Source organism: Pseudopodoces humilis, chromosome 10 (assembly GCF_049639895.1).
Source record: "Pseudopodoces humilis isolate 2021_Gansu_Grassland_sample_001 chromosome 10, ASM4963989v1, whole genome shotgun sequence".
In the NCBI taxonomy this organism is placed as follows: domain Eukaryota; kingdom Metazoa; phylum Chordata; class Aves; order Passeriformes; family Paridae; genus Pseudopodoces; species Pseudopodoces humilis.
Genome location: NC_142209.1, coordinates 245,323 through 264,688, shown reverse-complemented (window position 1 = coordinate 264,688; position 19,366 = coordinate 245,323). Strand labels below are relative to the sequence as shown.

Here is a 19,366-nt window from a genome sequence, read left to right as displayed (position 1 = left end):
GTAAAAACCACCCATTGTCAAGTGCAACAAAGTAGGAGTTAAGTATATGTTAGGGATGGATTTCTAGCTGTGAAATGTCATCTGAAGCCAATAAAGCAGTTTTGCCTGCAGGATGTAGATGGCATCGGGAGTGCAGTCAATTGGAACCTGCCTGGTGCTCCCTGATACATTCAAATTATTGTTCCAGAAGTGTGTGCAGCACAGCAAACTGCTGCTGCCCAAGCATGTCAAAGCCAGCCTTTGTAATCCTCTGCTTCCTGAAAGTAACAGATCATCCCAAATACAATTATATCATCCCAAATACAATTAGCACAGCACAGGCTTATTTCCAACAGAAGCACATCACAATCTAGACATTTTTACTCCTAGCAAACAAAGAAAGAATCAAAGTTCTGACTGAAATTTGGCTTCAACATTTCAGCAAAAAATTGTTTGCAGAACTTGAGAAACCCTTAAATGCTTACTGCAGATGTTGGCTTGTAGGACCAAAAATTTACTTTCATAATAACAGGTTTTCCTGAAGCTCTATGGTTTATGGCACTGAAGCAGAAATTTATAGAGCAAAATCCTGGTCTTACAGATGTTGGTAAAGGCTTTGCCATTGATTCCCAAAGGGCTGGCATCACTCTTGCTCTAACAAACAGAATCACCATTTAATATCTACTTTTTACTACATCCTGCTGTAAGATACTGCATATGCACTGCAATAAATGCAAGGGGCAAACTTTGATATTAGGAGACATTTGTGCTCTGAAACAGAGAAAGCAGTGAGAGGAAATGCCAGAAATCCTCTGCATTTTCCAAGCAAATTAAACTTTAAACTGTGCTTTCCTTAAGAACACTAATTACATTCTTACCCTAAAAAATGTCACTGTCTTTAAATATGCCTGCAGAGATGTCATCAAAGGGTCACTGAGTGAACCTCCCAGGATGGAGAAATCTACAGCTTTATCACTCCAAGTTGTGGGGACTCTGACCCTAACCACACAAGGGTGGAGTCATCTCCAGCACCATTTACAGACCAAAGTAAAGTGGAAGGGATTTGTTTGCTCCAATGATTTACTTAATTACCTTAACTACCAGGTAATTCTAGAAACCATGTCAAGGGCTGAGCAGGCTGTGGCAAAGCAGACGTGAGCTCTGGCAGAGCTGTGTGGGTGCCAGGCTCACCCAGAGCCACCAGGCTCTGTATCCACACTCCTCTGGGCTTTTAGGACACATCAAGCACACCTGGCATCACAGACATTACAGAGCAGAAATCAAAGGTGTTGGCAGAGCAGCAGACTTCTCTTGTTTAGAAATGACATTCCAGATTCCCCTGAAAATAGCAACAAATTCATTTCTTTAGAGACCCAGAGCAAAAGCTCTGCTTCTACGGACTCAGCTGATCCAAATGCTATTTCATTTTCCTCTCTCCTCCTTAAAAAGGGAAAAAAACCAAACACATAAACTTCAACTGTAAATATGCAGACCTGCAAGCCTTCCAAGGCAAGGAAAGAAAATTGATGAGATCGTGGCAGTCTCAGTCTTACAGGTAGCAAGCATCACCAGAACACCCAACCCTGCACTTCCAGAAGCCTTGGCTGAGTCCCACCACGTAAAAGGCAGGGGTAGCCCTAGCAAAACCCATTTCCTAGAAAATCAAGGGACTCAGGGCACAGCTCCTGTAGTGCAAGTGTTTTATCACATGCATCCAGGAGAAATGCTGGGGTTTGTGCACAGAGCAGGAAACGGGACACGGGATCCAGGGGTCTCTCCCGAGATCCACAGTCCCACCTTCCACCTGGAGCACAGCACCACCACCAGAACCACCACTGCCTGCAGCTTTTAGCTGTTCTGGTTTGTGTGTCAGAGGGCTGTAACAGCTTACTGAGTGTGTGGGAGTGTCTGCAGGGCAAACAGCGAGAGAACAAATCCTTTCCTGGCTCCTCACTTGGACAAGTGACACAGTGAGCTGTGGGACGCACTGGGGGGGAACCAGTCCCCTCCCAGCCCCAGTCAGGGGTGAAAAGGGAGCTGTGGCCAGAGAAAATGAAGGAATCCCCAGGAGGAGGTGAAAGGGCACCTCCCAGGCTGGGGCCCTGCCGATGCCACCCCTCGGGCTGTGCAGGATCCTTTCTTCTGCACTCACAAAAGAATCCAAGCAAGTCATTTACAAGTGCCTCAGGGCAGAGCTTGCTGCTACACCAGGTCTGCCCTGTTAAAACAATAAATGAGGTAATGCATGAAACGGCCTTCTATGTGAGGACATTTCATTCATAAAACAGAAATACCAAAAGCTTTGCAACCAAATCAACTTCATGGATGGGTTTGAACCGCCCCCACCCCTCTCCCTGCAAGAGAGCACAGCAAGCTGTGGGGAGTGTGTGGCACTAGGCACGCTGTTTCCAAGGACATCTGCGGCTTGAAATGAGAGCTGACAACTTCCAGGTCATTAACCCCACAGTGTAAACAGGACCTAGGGACATGTGCATGTGTTCAGGTGAGCTGGAGCAATGGCCCCAAGTGCAGAACTCTACAAACACTGCTCTGCTTTGCTTTCAGAGCTGCCAAGAAAGCTTTTATTCTCCGCTCCCTTCTCCTCATCCTCAGGATATGTGGAGCCTGGTGCTGGCTGTATTTGTGTTGCTAGCTGAAAGAACAGCAGAACATGCCAAGCATTTAATAACAAAATTCCAGCCTTGTGACACAACCCAATAATCCCAAGACTGGAAACTAACTTCATATTTCTACTCAGCATAAAACCTTAGTCCTAAGAAGAGCACTGCTATTTTTGCCTTGTCTGAACCTTCTCTACAGACATGCACCTCACAAATTAACAAACTTGCTGTGTGCCAGGTAGGACAGGGCTGTATTACCTCTGTATCTAAGACATCTATAGATTGGTAGCTATGACAACACAGGAACTGCTAAAACCAGCTGTGTTTATCTGTGTGCTGTGACACAGAACTGCTTTTAGCTGGGTGAGCTGCTGCCATGGCCACCACTGCTCCCCCACCACCCTGGGACCCCTCTCAGGACACCCCCATGAAGAGGAAACAAATGGAGCCTTGCAGGGTGCTGGGAGGAGCTGGCTGAGCACACACACAGAACAGTTCTCATCCGACACCTCAACTGCAAAATGCAGGGCAGGAGGCTCAGCAGGACCCCAGGCTCAGCCAAAGATTACAGACATAGCCAACAACTCATCCAGACCTCTGCAAAAGGGAGGGAAGAAATTCCTCCAGCTCCAGACTGGTGTTTCAGCCACTGTTTGCCTTGATCATTTCCATTACCAGATCCCAAACAGCTTCTCACTGCTGCAGCTGTCCTGCCTTCAACACTAGTCGTGCTTGCAGTGCAGAAAGTGCCACCAGACACCTGAAATTCCATTTTGTAACAGCTTTTACCATCACTAACTGTGCTGCAGAGGTGAAGCTGTGCCTGACAAAGCTGCAGCACAAGCCTCTGTCCTATCTCAGCACAGACAGCACACCTGCTCATCCATACCAACCTACAAGTCACAAAACAGCAGAAAAATCGTGGCCCTGCACACAATCCTGCAGAGCTGCAATATGTGACACATAAAACTGCAAATGCAAGGGTTTTAGGGGAAGACAGAAACTGTGTTAACAGTAATAACTGACGCAGAGGGTCCATTTGCTCCTATACCCAGAAGCACAGAAGGTTTGTACCCCCATTAGGTAGCTCTAATTAGATGTGTTTAACCACAGGGTTCATGCAATTTTGGGCTGTCTTGCCCTGGCACTACGAAGTTTCTGCAAAGCTCTTTCCATTCCCAGTGTGATGGGCATGTTTTGCAAAGACCATGATCTGGCCATGATGCTGTAAAGGACACAGAGAAGCATCATTTCAGAAGAAACAGATTTATCTTCAATGTTGACTAAGTCATCTTTGGTGCCTCTGCCAGAAGCAGTTTTGGGGACACAAGTGAAAGGCCAATATCAGCCAGGGATATTCCTTATCTTACCCTGCGGAATGACACCACATAGAACGTGTCCTCCCTTCGGTGAATTGCTTCAAAGAAGTCTTGATAGCTCCTGGGAGAGGCATAATACACCTGCAGTTCATTGCCTGAGCTCCTGCTGAAATAAAGAAGGGCAAAGGTAATTATCTCAGACCAGACAGTTAATTTCAGTGAGCAGACCTGCTTTTTAAAGGAACTGCAGCTCTTCATCCACTGAGAGCAGCATGAGGAGCACAGAACACAGGTGAAGACAACGAAACTACCCAGTATTTTTTGAAAGTTCAAGGTGCTTCAGAGGTCTTACTGTAGCAAAGTTTTCCAGATTTGTTTTTGTTCATGCTTCTGAGGCCAGCAAAATCCTGTTTGCTAGCTCAACAGGGAAAAAAGTTTCAATCTGAAGTGTCTGAAAAATTGTGATGACTTCTGAAAATAAATTTAAGGATACAATGACATTCTGAAATAAAATATCAAACCATTTAATAATTTAATAATTTTCTTTTACTGCTAAGAATCCAAACCACTGAAATTGAAAGAAGTGCAAAGTTAAGCATAAACAGAGCTTTTAATTTACTGTCAAATGACAAATTCACCTTCCTTCTCACCCACCTTTTTTTTTTTTTTTTCCCCCCCTGCTGTGTCCTCTGGTCAACTCAAAGATTTTTGCCCTGGTCAACTCAAAGGTTTTGCTCTTGATTTTCAATTTAGACAGAGGAGCAAAACTAAGTTATTCACATAATTCTGGCTTATCTTTCCACGGTTCTCATCTTACACACATGAGACACAAGGAAAAGATGCTCTAAACCATTCCAAACCAAAACACTGGCAAATCCTACAATCATGGTGCTTATCCACTGTTTATCTTGGAAAGGTGAGAAATTCCTAGCATGCACTGCTATCATTTGTACTTCCCCAAGCCCATTCCTAAGTAACTTGTTTAATCACACTGGAAAGCTGTACTCAGGGAAACCATTAGCTGGACCACTTTCATGTCCTGCACTTTAACAGCACACCGTGTGTTTGTGGCAAGGACACCTCCCCTCCCCAGCTGTCTTCTGCTCACCCAGGTTTTGAACTAGGGGGGCTAACTGAGATAATTTTAGTGTGTTTCTAAAATATAACAAGGAACAAATCTATCATCAAGAGATTTTCTCCAGCAGCAGTAATAGCAGGCTGTCACCATCTCCTCTGCCACTGCTAGACCAGAGTCAGCTGCCCTTCCATGGGCCTGGGGGTGTAAATCCTGCGGGCCCAGGAGCAGGCAGCTCTTCTCTAGACACCCCCTTCTGCAGAGCTCTGCCCCACAGGAATGGGCTCCCATCCTTCTCACACAGGAAACAAAGCTCATCTGAGCTTGGTTACTCACTCATGGAAACAGCCAGGCCCAGCAAGCCCCTCCTGAGATGGAGCTGGGCTAGAGATTCCAGAGGTCCTTTACAGCCTAAACTGCTCTGTGATTCTATGATTTCATGGAGCACCTAATAGCTGGTGGCTCTGGGAGGAACTGGAAATCTGTTCTATGTTCTTAGCAGCTCCAGGACAGTCTCAGCATGCAGCTGCCATGACTCACTGCTGCTTTTCATGTAAACATCATTAATCTGAAAAAAACAGCCCAAAAAATCTCACTTCCTTCAGAGCACAACAGATTATTCCATGCAGAGTTGCATGATGTTGCACACTGTTTCAAATAATCCAGATAACTTTTTTTCAAGAGTAATTCAAGCATGTACATTAAACTGCCTTATGGCATGAGGCTTGTTCATGAGTGTTCAGTTAAAACAGCTATCCTTCATCTGCCTGTAGAACTCAAAAAGCTTTTTATTTTTTTTTTCCCTTGTAAATTAAGATGTATCAAAATCTGACAGCCTGTTTTCTGTCTGCAGCTTGCTCTTCTCCCCCAGGCTGATGCTGCTTTCAAAGCAGCAATGCAAACGGAGAGTGCACAGCTGTTCCTTCCCACAGCACCACTTCAGGTGCTGTTCTCACCAAAAGTCCCCTCTGTTCTCCATTCTGCTCTTACACTCCTCTTTGGCACCTCAAAGCAGACAGCCTCCTGAACAGACTCACACAGAGATCAGGAGAGAGAAATTTTGTTTCCTAAATCTCTTCTGTGCAGTGCTTGCTGTCACCAGGGAAGGGGGACAGGACAGTCATGAGGAGGGGACAGCAGGAAACTCTGCATTAACGTGCTCCAATAATCAGCAAAGTCAGCAGATGGACACAAAGGATGCAAATGAGACACAATGGTACTTCAGGGTCATCATCATAATTTGGTGCTAGCTATAATGGCTCTACCTCTTGAAGACAATGAGAGACTCACAGAGAATCCAAAGCCAGCTCCCCCTGTTTTTCCCTAGATATTCAAATCTGTTTAGAAAGGGATTCTGGAGAGCAAAGCAAGGATTTTCTTAAAATTCATGGCTAGAAAGGCCCTGGAAGAGTGGACCTGCAATACCAGGGTTACTTTAAGTGTAATATAAATAATTAGAAGCAGTTATTTGCTAAGGGACAGAATCAGGCCAAGAAAAGTAGCTGTATTCGGCTTAAGAACCCTGAGAAGATGAAAATGGGCATTCTTTACCAGCTGTTGGGGAAAAAGTAGGTTATTCAGTAGAAAGCAATAACAAAGGAGCTGTTCTGCATTACCTGAGACTGGTGTCTGTGTAAGGCATGGCCATTAGCTGGGAATCTGCTTTGTCACTGAGGGAGCTCTGGAAAAGGGGGAGAAAGGAAAGGTGTCACAAAGTGGAGCCCATAAGCAATAATTCCCTTGGTTTGCCCTACAACACACAGAGAGGGGGGCAGAGGTCAGCCCTGCACAGAAACATGCACACTTCCACTGAAATGAGAACCTGAAATGGTCAGCAATCAAGCTGGAACAACAAAACCAGCAAGTTTTTAATACAGCCAAATTTGAAGTCAACATTCAGAGACAAGAAAGGGAGCTTGGCACTACAGACAATGTTTCTAAATATTTTACCATTCTGCTCTGGAGACCAGTGAGAAGGATCTAAGTTTAATAAACACTTCTCTAAAAAATTGCAGTATTTCCCACATTGTAATGCTGAATACCTTTTAAAGCTGTTACTATGTCTAACCAATTAAATACTTAAAAAATTCATTGTCTTAATTTCAGCCTTTATACCAGTATACCATGTAGATAAAAGAGATTTTAAAATATGGGAAATGTGAGCACAAGTCTGATAATTCTGTAGTCTTACAAAAGAAAATAACCCCTCTAGCAAAAATTTAAACAATAGAAATATTTCAACCAAACCAATCAGCTGTGGCCCTTAACAGTGAGTCACACGAGTGTGCTGTAGGTTGTATTTCTCCCCAGTAATTGCTTATCCTTACAGAGAAGCCATAAAAAGAATAATGACTGATTTCATGTTAGGAAATGCTGAACATATTTTGATGGCTGTTAAAAATTCAAGACCCTGAATCCACGAGCAGGGATGGAAGAACAACTCTGCCAACGCGACAATCGAGAGCGGGCAGTGGTGGCTGCCCTGAGCACAGGCAGGATGGCACTTCTGGCTCCCAGGGCACAGGAGGGAGGGAGGCTGTTCAGGGCACAGATCTGTGGTGGCAGGGATGGGCAGGGCAGGGCAGGGATGGGCAGGGCACACCTGTGGCACTCGAGCTCGCTGCTGCTGCTGCTGCTGGCTGTTGCTGAGCCGCCGGGAGCGCGTCCGCTGCACCTCGTGCCTGTGCACCCATCCTCGCAGCTCGTGGGTCAGCCTAGGAAACCAGAGTCAGCACAGACTGCAAACAGCACTGCCACCAGGGCCACACAGCACTGCAGCTGCCACACAGATGCCCTGGGATTTTGTGTTTTTCATAGATTTGTAATCCTGCAGTTCTTTAGTGTGGAACTCTAACACATTCACACTGTGACCAGACAAAATTCCTCTCCAGGCCTGAGAACCAAGGACACCTCACTGCCTCAGGCCCTGAGAAATGTAAACTTGGGGAGCAAACTTGGGGTAAATTACTTCATTACCTGCAAGATTAACCCCCAATATGCAAATGGACCAAACAAAGAAGTGTGAAAACTTGTGCTCCATTTTGGGTGTAGCCCCTGGGTGGACCAAGGTACATCTATTGAAGGCCTTTAACAAATACCTGCTTTTACTCTCTTAATCTTGTCTAGCCTCTGTTCTAGGTATCCACTACAAAACATCATAGACACTGAAGATTACTATTATTTCACCTTATGATTGCTTATTTTTAATACCACAGGAAGAAAATACTATTTTAAGATTTATCTATAAAGTAATTAGATTCACAGGTGTTCCCACAAATAGTAGACAGCCCTTTCTTTTGACCAATGAACAGTAACTTTGAAATTACTGGAAGGACTACTGAAATTTAAAATCAAAAGCTGATCAATTCAAGACAAATTATTGGTTAAGGGCAAATTATGGCAAATAAATCAGAGAAAGAATGGACAAAGAGACTGGAGATAAGGTCAGTGACTCATATCTACAGAAAAAGTGGAGGCAGGTGTTAGAGTTCTAACAGTGAACAAAGAACATCTGCAATGTCAGGTTCAGTCTGCTTCTATCAGAAGCTGAAGAACAGAAGACCATCTCTTATATAACTCTCTTGGATTTTAGCTGGACCTGATTTCCATACTATTAACATTTCTACACAGGAAGTGATTTCTATTTTAAGTTGTGAAAACCCCCAGACAATCAGAAAATTGTTATTGAGTTATTGCAAATGACCAGTTTGAAAAGTGAGTGGTGCAAATCATTACTGAAACCATGGAAAGATGACAAAGATCCAAGTGGATCTGTCCTTATGACAGCAGGCACTGGACAGGGCAGACACTGGTCATGTACTGGATGAACACCGTGACTGGACAACAGCATCACTCACAGCAGCAACACAGAGCTGATGTACCAACTCCTAATAAACTTGAAATGCTCACAACATTTTGGTTGTTTGCTCACCTCAGTGACTCTGTCCTGTTGATCAGGGGCCGGCAGGGGGGTGGTGGGGGTGAAATATATAACAGTGGTTCTTCTGAGACTATCATTAGTGCTTTGTTGTCAGACACAGAACGGTCATACCTGGAAAAAATCAACAAACCACATCAAGAAATCCCTAAAAAAACTTTGACCAAAGCCAAAGAATGAGCACGGACACCAGCAGACCCATGAATGTCACAGCTGCTCCCGTGAGACCTCTGAAACAGGTGAGTAACCATTCCTATCAAACATCCAATGTTGTCAGTCAATCCCTCAAGGAGGGCTGACAGCTCTCAGTGCAGGGCAGACAGATGAGCATCAGCAGATGTTGGATCTCTTCCCAAGAAGGTCCGATATTGATAGAATATGTAGTCTGTAAAATATTCCTCAAAGTATGCAAACTATGCAATCTCTGCAGACACAACTTTCTTTTTTATTCCAGTGCAAGACTTGCTCCAGAAATACTAAATTTATTATCCACTAAAACCATGCAGATAGAAAGACCATAAGCTATATGACAATTGAGCAGCCACAAACTGTATTACAACTGAGTGGAGAGGATTTACATCTCTGTCTCCAGAACTGGTTTTGGTAAAATGTGCTTGGTTTTGGTAAAATGTGAAAAAGAGCACGTATTTCTCAGTACAAAAGTCCATAACACCCTCAGCAGTTCCTGAGGGGTTAACAATTTATCACCAAATACCTAATGTAGGTTTCTCTCCTGACAGGTTTTCAGCTTTAGTCCTCTTGGTTTTGACAGACTTGTAGCTCCTGAACCTCACCTTCTTTCTGAAAAATCAGGTATAAGAGCTCATGAAAGCCTTATTCATAGTCCCCTCCCTTTCCCAGCTTCCTCTCCAACTTCCTGTCTGCTTCTCCTCTCCACTGCATCTAGGACTGATAAAGAGTATGCAGCAAAAGCTCACAGCTTGCCAAACCCAGGGTGAAAAAGTGAAAGAAAAGGAGGAACAGGCACGAGCACATCCTCCTAAGAGAACCACTCCCCTCTTCTGTCCCACAGGTCTGAAATGCACCACGTAGGACACAGAGCCCTCACCATGGCTACAGCCTTAAAATGCTCCTGATTTATTGCCTTCTTTCTGCATGGCAAAATACATTAGGGCTTTCTGCACATCTGTGCCTGGCTTTGTTCAACCAGCCAAAACACTCCACTGGAAAGGGGCAGTCTAATAGGATAAATCTTGTAAGGGGAAAACATGAGCTGTACTAGCCAGACTTCAATCTGGAGGCAATTATATGTTCACTTATGTACTGCATGCTGGAGATCTAGGAAGCCTGCAAGTCAGTATTTAATTAAATAATGGATAAGCACAGGGATGGACTCAGATGGACTTTTTTAAATGAAAAAAGGCACTGCTAAGTTCAGAGTGTGTTCTTAGTCGTGAAATTCCCCGGTCATCTCTCGAGCAACTAAGAAAATAAAAACTCCAGCTTAAAAAGTAAGAAGAGATAGACAGCATGACAAACATCACAACTATGCAAGCTGAAATACAGATCAGAGGAGAAAAGCAAAGAGCTGAACTGAAGAAGGTGCTGAAGGCCTTGGTGACAAGCACTTGTGGATGTGCTCTCTTCCCTAACACTGTGCAGCACGGACACACGTACACTGCTGAAGCTCTGCTATCTCTGGAAGATAAAACACCACATTCATTAGAAAAGCAAAACTGAGCAGTTTTCAAAACCCTGTGTTTAGAGCTCAGGTACTCTGTAAAAACAGCAAGAGCACTGTAAAAGGTGAGCAAGGCAGTGAGGGCTGAAAGCACCACTGCCCTCTGCCACCCAAAATATGTAAAAGGTTTTGATCTCACCTATTGCTCTTCTCGGAAATGATGCCCTCAGGTACCTTCTGAGCTGAGCTGGACTCCTGGCCAGCTGAGAACTCCAGAAGATTTCTGGTCCGGTGGTTGGAACTCACACTGGAATCTGCTCCATTGGGATCCTTTTCAAATACACTGGAAAACGTGACAAGCACAGCAAAATGTGTCACACACATGAGGGGTCTGCAAGGCTCTTTTCTGTAAGGCATTAAACACCCAGGGGGAGAAGGTTCTGGCTGCTGTTGTGTCACATGGATAAGGTTCACATCACATCTACTGTACGAAATGATGTGTCACTATAATATCATTGTTCAAAGCAGGATGAGTCAGAAGAGCATTTCTGTTTTCTTCTTCAGTTTTAATTGTTTGAAGGATTCTGATGCTCTAGTTTTCACATTCCCTCACACAAGCTTCATCTGCTGAAACTACTCTGCTTGTAACCCAGGCCTACAGGGATAAGAAAATTATCTACAATCAAATCAAAGCACTCCTAAACTTTAACTTTCATCAGCCTCAAAGTACAATTTACATGGTTTATATGAATACAGCATGTAAGGAAAACTTAGCTATCAAATTCCATGCAGCTGCAAGCCTGGAATGTTATGCCAGACATCCACCAGGACTGTACACAAACCTAAATATGTTCAGTTCTGCTGGGATTTGGAGCAATGGCAGGGCAGCAGGCCATGGTGCCAGACAGCCTGTCCTGCTGCGGGCTGGGAGGCTGCACAGCCATGCAGCACAGGAGGAGGGACAGCATGCATCCCTGCATGCACAGAGGGACAGCATGCATCCCTGCATGCACAGAGGGACAGCATGCATCCCTGCATGCACAGAGGGACAGCATGCATCCCTGCATGCACAGAGGGACAGCATGCATCCCTGCATGCACAGAGGGACAGCATGCATCCCTGCATGCACAGAGAGCAGTGTGCATCCCTGCATGCACAGAGGGACAGCATGCATCCCTGCATGCACAGAGGGACAGCATGCATCCCTGCATGCACAGAGAGCAGTGTGCATCCCTGCATGCACAGAGGGACCGCATGCATCTCTGCATGCACAGAGGGACAGCATGCATCCCTGCATGCACAGAGGGACGGCATGCATCCCTGCATGCCCAGAGGAGCAGCCCTGCACGTGTGAGCTGCAAGCACAGCCCCACCACGGCTGTGCCACACCTGCATCCTCAGAAGGGTGAGCTACAGGCGAGAACTCTCCAAAGCACAGAAGCAAGACTTCGATTTCTCCTCTCCAGAGGCTGCATTTCCTCTTTCATAACACGGCTGCTTCCTGAAATGTGCATGTTTGCAAACCCAAATCCTAACGACAAATCTGACAACAGCAGAGCATCACCAGCAGCAACAGGGGCAAAACATAAAAATGCAACAAGCCCCCAGCACACCCACAAGATCTCTGCCATTCCTGCTGATCAGTTCAGAGATTTTAACTCATGCCCCCTCCTCCTGTGCAGCACAGCATAAACTCTGCAAGGGAGGATTTCCTGTTTTACACAGCATCACTTTGCAACAGGCAACAAATACAAACAGAGACAGGCAAAACCTAGCAAGGAGGGCAGATTAAATACTCCACAACTAAGCAGAAGGCAGCCAGCATTGCCCAGAAATCCCCTCTCTTTTGCCAACACTTCTGCACTCCTATTAGTAGTAACCCAGGTGTCCCTGTGAGCAACTGTGTCATGTTCTGAACCACAGGAGCAGGACAATCCTAGATCCAGCTGATGTTGCTTTGAGTGCCTCCTCTCCTCCAGGTTTCTGGGCAGCAGCAGGGAGCAAGGGCAGCAGAAATGCTCCAGGCTCTGCTTTCACTTGTGCCAAAGGGCAGAAAAGCACTTACAGTTTCCTTACTGCCCGTGAACATTGGTGTCCAAATGTCTCACTGCTTCCACTTGCTGGAAAGCTGGATGGTTTATTCACAACCTCCTATCAGGCAACACCAGGCCCATCCAATTTTACAGAAACAATCTCCACTACCTAGTAGGTTTCATGAGATCACATTTCTTCTCTGCCAATGAAAGCATCAGCACAACTGGCAGTGTCTCAGCCCAAGAATCAGAGCTCCAGACTAAGGCTGATATTTAAATGGATGCCTCACACTCCTGCTGGAAGCCCCTCACCTGTGAAATGCCCTTACTGTACTTAATCTGGAGTCATGACAGCCAGAAGTACATGGTACCTTATTCATCAGACCAAGAATATCCCTCATAAGATCTTAAAGTTGTTAACTCTCCTGTAAATCCTTCCTCCACAGCCTGAAGTGTATCAGCCACCCAGTGTGCTGCTGGACCCCTGGATCTGGTGTTTTAGCCCATCCTACTTCTCTCCTTTCCCATTCAAAATGACACATGGAACCAGAGAAACTTTCCATGTAACTAGTTAGTTAAGGCTGAGAAAAAATCTAAGCAGAGGAACTGCAACAAATTGCATTTTTTCCAAGCTGCATCTTCCTTCCTGTTTGTCTCCTTCTGCAAAAGCAGCTCTTGTAATTTCAGGCTCCAGCTTGGGGAGGTGAAGTGTCACATCCAATTCATTCCCACTGCAGCTCACCCTGAACTCTGAACCACAGAGACAAACCCAAACCAAGGAGAAAGACCCACGCTGCTCTACAGTCAAAGCTGATCTTCCTTTTTGTGATTTAGTTCTTTCAGCTACACACCCATTCTAAACCACACACACCTCACTTTATTGCACCAGCTTTAGAAGAGATGTTTATATTTCCTCAAGCGTAAAACATCTTTATCTTTTCATCAAAAATCAGCTGAGCATGGGATGTTTCAACCTGAAAGAAGATATCTTCAGCAGCAAAAGACAAAGAAGGAAGTAAAGAGAAAATGTTTTGCCATCCTTACAGGCATAAACCATGGCACCCACTTCTGACAATGTGAACACAAAGTCAAGAACAAAATATGGTATCAGGGTGTTTTTTCCAATGCCCTTTCCTTCAGCAGGATTGTTATTTTTCTTTTGAAGCAGGGCTAGTAGCAATTCCTGCTCTATGGGCCACTTCTGCACTCCCCCTTGCCCATTCCTTAATAATCCAAAATGATTATTCCTTCTCAATGTCTCTGATATGTCTGAAAAAAAATAAACGTAAAAATCCCCTTTGTTACTCCTCTGGTTTGTGGCCATGACCCAAAACCAAAATAATTTTACTTCTGGATAAGGAAAAACCCCATAAATTGAAATTCTGCCCCACTTTCACCTTCTAATTACTTGGGGAGCTTTGTTAGTGTTTCCCCATGGGAACAGAAGAGGTTGTTGTTCTGTTGTGTCGTTTCTCCCCTTCTCCCCAGAGGGAACTCCAGTGAAGTTTGTCCATAAACAGGGCTCCATCTTCAGGGAGCAAACAGGAGGGGATGTGCAGGTCATGGTCTGTGCCCTTTCCTTGCCACGTGGCTACCTGAGGGGCTGAGACAGGGTATCAGGAATATTCCTCCTTCATCTCAAATGAAAGGGGAAAAAGCATGATTTAGGAGCAAGGAAGCCCTCAAAGCAGCTGGGATGGGGATGGACCTGTCCTGCAGAGAGCATCTGGAAACATCTGCTGAGCTTCACAAGCACCAGGCAGAACAGCAACGATACAAACAGCAACAGGAAGGGTCTACAGGACAGATCCCAGCACCATGACACTGGAGAGGAAGTAAATATCAACATCAGGCAGAAGAGGTTAGAAAATGTGAAAAAGAAAGGTAGAAGATCCCGTTCAGAGGGAAGAAAGCTTCAGAAAAACAGCATTTTCAACTAAGGTATCAACAGTTGGTTTAAGAACTGGTTTAATATGACAGATGGCAAAAGCACAGACAGTTTTTTCATCCTGTTGAGCTACAAGATGAGAGGCTGGAAAAGGAAGAGGACTTTGGCATACCTGCCCTGTGCAAGTCCTGCTATTGGTGGGAACTGAGCTGCTGCCCCACATCTAAAGTCAAAAAAGCCTGAAGCTGAGAATTGGCTTTACTGGGCAAAGCAGTCTTTTGGAAGCTGGAATCTTTCCTGTTTGGCTCACTCACACACCTGGGGTGCCCAGCAAGGCTTGCGAGCCTGCATTTGGACAGCCCAGAGCCCATGAGCATGAGAGGGTTTTCACCAGCCACAAACACCCAGCCCAAGCTGGCTGAGCTGCTTCAGATGCAAAACCAGATCCAAGGGAAAAAAGAAAGAACCACTAAATAGTCCATGCAGACGTTTGTTCCGAAGTGTAGATAAATTTGATTACAAGAGGGAAAGAAAAGCAGCACTCCTGCCATGGTTCCTCCAGGCATTCAACAGCACCTGATATTTTAGCTGTATTTTCACTTCTTTGGTTTGAATGTCAGTTTGATAAATGTGAAAGCAAGTCTCACCAGGAGACCAAACTAAATTTCATTTGTGCTTCTGGCTGAAGAAATCCTGTGCACTTCAAGTTTTGAATCCTGACATTTAAGTTGTACAGTAATTTGCAGACGAAAGCCAACAGTGATATCATAACAAAGAGTTTTCTGGGGACAGAACCATCTCTGAGTATGAGCTGGGCAGTTTCCAACAAGCTAAAGTTGACACTGCAAGGAGACACCAACCAAAGACCTTGTCCTCTTCCTAACTGATTCCAGACAAGGCTGCCATAGTGCCAGACACTCTCTGGAAAGTATTTCTCGTTTCTATTCCACCATCTGCTGACAGCAAGGCTCTGCCTTCTCCTGAGGGCTGCTCCAGAGCTGCTCTCTCTGAGTGCTGGGCTGGAGAGAGCAGCCCAGCCTCCTTCCTCTGCAGGGGAACAGGAGGAAAGCAACCCTGAATGGAGTTTTTGGTGTGTTTTGCATGCTTCAAATAGCAATTTATTTTTAATTAAGCCTCTGGAAAAGAAGGGAAGAAAGCAAATACTGACACCCAGAGCACTTTTTTTTTGCTTGGAAAACTCTATACCATTATCCAGCCTTTACTGCCAAAGCTTGTGGCTGTGATCAGCAGAGGAGAGAGGAAGGAATCCCTTCCTGCTCCCAGAGCTTAGCTTGTAAGAAAACCAAAGGTGCCAAATTTTATTCAACCTGTCAAGAGAGGAATTAAAAGCTCTGGAACCTAGACCCATGTCCCATTCACTGAGCCTGTCCTTTTTCTTTTGATTTCCCCCTCTGTCTTCAGGAGGGAACTACAACACAAGACCAAAGGTGTGCTGCAGAAGCAATTTTACATCCTTGGGCCATCTCCAACACAAATGTACACTCAACTCAGCCCTGAAACGTGTTCTTTCAGTGTCACAAACATTACATTGAGTTTCCTGTACTACAAGTGTTAAGAGCCTCAAATGTCTCCTGACACTTCTGCTGCTTTTGCTCAAACACCCAGAGGGTTTCATCTTTCCCTGGCAGCCAGAAGCCTGGACCTGGCTACCATGGCTCTGTTCCATGCCTCATGCACTCATCTCACAGCTTTTTCTTCACATTTCTCCTCTCTACTAGTGTGTAAGAAATTCACAGGCATTTGGCTGTCATCATTTGTATGTAGGTTTACTATACATCACATTTAAGCCTACCAACCTCCTGAAGACACATGGGAGGCCACTGAGGCTGGCAAAAAGCAGAAAACCAATCCTTTTCTATCCTTTACAGAGTGCAAAGAAAGCCCAGGACTGGATGAACTGAGAAACTGACCCTGAAGTACAGCCCATGATCTCTGCTCTCAGAACACCTTCTAGAGATGCTTCAGGCAGTCACTGCAAGTTTGGGAGCTCCTCTTCCACTCCTGCTGCAAGCCAGGGGTGGTTCCAACCAACCTGCCCCACTCTGCTCTGGAGTGGAGGCAGGAAGGAGCACACACAGAGTCTGGGAAGGCAAAAATAATGCTGAGTTTGGGCTGCTGGTCACTGCCCTTCGTGTTGGGCAGGTGCCAGACACGTGGCCTCAGTCCACCCAGGGACACTTGGGATGGTTCTGAACATGCCACATCACTGCCTGGGGTACCTGCCAGGGCAGCACAGGGTGGCTCCAGGGCACAGCAGGACCTTGGCCTGGCTGCTGGTGGGTGCACTGAGAGAGCCAGCACAGAGCACACAGCTCCCACACCTCTGCAGCAACACAGCACTTGTGTTGGGAACGAGAGCAGCTCCTCTGCCCACACAGAAAATGCTCCCTTGCTGGCACTACACCATAACTTCCCAACATCCCATCCCCGAGGTATCCCTACGCTCCTGCTGGCCCTGAGATGGCTCTGTTTCTCTAACTGAGGAGTCCAGGATAAAGTCTCAACCAAGAGCAAAGGTGCACAGGAACACTGCAGAATGCAGCAGGCCCCAGAACAACCCTGCTCTCCCCACCCCAAGTCAAGGCTGCTCAGCTCCAGTGAGTGCCACCAGCACAGGCGTGCTCAATGCGTGCTGCTGTCAGCAGCCCAAACCCTGCATGCTCCAGGAGCTCAGCAAACCCCAGCAGAGCTGACTGCCATCCTGCACACCAGCTGGGATGATGATCTGGGCACTGCTATCAAAGACTTGTGTTCTCATTATGCTGTCCTTACAAGCAGAAGGTCATGGTAGCTTGCAAGCTGAACAATCCTTGGGCAATTTCCTCGTTTTTAGGAAAAGATTATTAATCTTAGCACTTCTGGGATTTTTTTCCTGGTTTGTGCTACCAATTTAAGAAATGAGACACACCCCTAAGTCTTTCAGGAGTCAAAAATAACTGCTGCTTCATTTGCTGTAGGCTATGACAACAGCAGACAAATCACACTTCTCAGCCAGCCGGGCCAGAGTCTTTATTTGCAACTGCTCAGTGGATCTAAACTTTTAATAGATTATTCAGTTTCCAGGACAGTCCTGGAAAGCAGAGGAAAGTCCATGAGGACAGCCCTGAGAGGGGCTGCAGTGAAGTCTCTGCTAAAGGCCAACCTTTCTAGTGCAGCTGCTCGAGGTCACAAGAGGTTTTGGAGCAGCAGCAGCAGCTGTACTGAGCTCCATCAATCACCACCTCCCTCATCCTCCACCACAAATACAGCTTTCTGCACATCACCGTGTCTGGCTTCCTGTTTGAAAGGGCTTCCAGACACACAGAGGTGGCCAACTTGTAAGAGAACACACAATTATTACTAATAATAATATTAAAAAAGCAGTATCACACCACCCTCTCAAACCTCCTGCTCCTGAAAATCTGCCTTTCCTCCCTCCAACTTCATATTTTTCTTTGTTTTCTCTCCACTACATTGCTGAAGTGATAGTTGGGACACATTCTGGCCGGCTGACATCTAAATAAATGCTCCAAGACTGCTGCTAGGTGACAACCACCATGTAAGCTTGTGCAGACTGATTATGGATAAAAAAATAACTAGTTGAACACTTTTTACAGCCAGAAAGATAGTGCCACACCACCAGCAAATACCTGGCTTACATGCTTTGCTGCTACTGTCCCAAGAGGAGATGCAGAAAATTTATCCTTTGCATCTTCTGTGACTGTTCTCCTTTCCCTGCTTTTTACTGAACTTGGGTTATTTTCCTGCAAATACTTTACTATCACATGTAGGACTTGCGTTAAAAAAACAAAAACAAACATACAAGGCAATTTATATTCAAATGAGAACATGGCAGAGAACCAAAATAAAAATATTCCCAAAATAAATACATGGATTGTTTAGACTAGAACACGTGCTTGGTTGCCATTTGTTTCAGCCCTGTTCATGCTTGTTTAACACATTTTCAGATCTGTTTACTCTAAGGCACAGTCCAACACAAACGTGGAAATCAAAGAGGGAGAAAAAGGCATGGAGCAACTGCAATCATTTGAAAATGACCAGTGCTAAAAAACCAGCACAGCTAATTAGCTAATTACTGCCATGGCTCAGGGATGCCCTGCCAGCTGGGAGTGGGACCAACGCTGGCTCCACAGAGAGCACGTATGGAGGAGAGCCTGGCTCTGGGGACACTCTGGGGACACCTGGCTCTGGGGACACTCTGGGGACACCTGGCTCAGGGACACCTGGCTCTGGGGACACTCTGGGGACACCTGGCTCTGGGGACACTCTGGGGACACCTGGCTCTGGGGACACTCTGGGGACACCTGGCTCAGGGACACCTGGCTCTGGGGACACTCTGGGGACACCTGGCTCAGGGACACCTGGCTCTGGGGACACTCTGGGGACACCTGGCTCTGGGACACCTGGCTCAGGGACACCTGGCTCTGGGGACACCTGGCTCTGGGGACACCTGGCTCAGGGACACCTGGCTCAGGGACACCTGGCTCTGGGGACACCTGGCTCTGGGGACACCTGGCTCTGGGGACACCTGGTCCCCAGGTATACCTGGCTCAGGGACACCTGGCTCAGGGACACCTGGCTCTGGGTACACCTGGCTCTGGGGACACCTGGCTCAGGGACACCTGGCTCAGGGACACCTGGCTCTGGGGACACCTGGCTCTGGGGACACCTGGCTCTGGGGACACCTGGTCCCCAGGTATACCTGGCTCAGGTACACCTGGCTCAGGGACACCTGGCTCTGGTGACACCTGGTCCCCAGGTACACCTGGCTCAGATGCCCTGGTTCCAGCTCCCAGCCCTGCTGAGTGCCAGGGCCTGTGTGCTCACTGCCTTTTGTGCAAACACTGCTGG

The 19,366-nt window shown here is 46.2% G+C and overlaps 1 protein-coding gene across 2 annotated transcripts in view; it reads right to left on the bottom strand.

Moving 5' to 3' along the window:
* Positions 1 to 19,366, bottom strand: part of ATF6 (activating transcription factor 6) — a 70,325-nt gene that overhangs the window by 35,839 nt on the left and 15,120 nt on the right. Inside the window, exons 10-14 of one of the 2 annotated variants that reach the window (XM_014257604.2) lie at positions 10,773 to 10,916; positions 8,926 to 9,045; positions 7,597 to 7,708; positions 6,611 to 6,675; positions 3,971 to 4,085 (exon numbers count right to left, since the gene is read on the bottom strand). In XM_014257604.2, coding sequence (XP_014113079.2) covers positions 3,971 to 4,085; positions 6,611 to 6,675; positions 7,597 to 7,708; positions 8,926 to 9,045; positions 10,773 to 10,916 — 556 coding nt within the window. The remainder of the gene's footprint in view (positions 1 to 3,970; positions 4,086 to 6,610; positions 6,676 to 7,596; positions 7,709 to 8,925; positions 9,046 to 10,772; positions 10,917 to 19,366) is intronic. The other variant, XM_088060515.1, reaches the window with a different exon arrangement.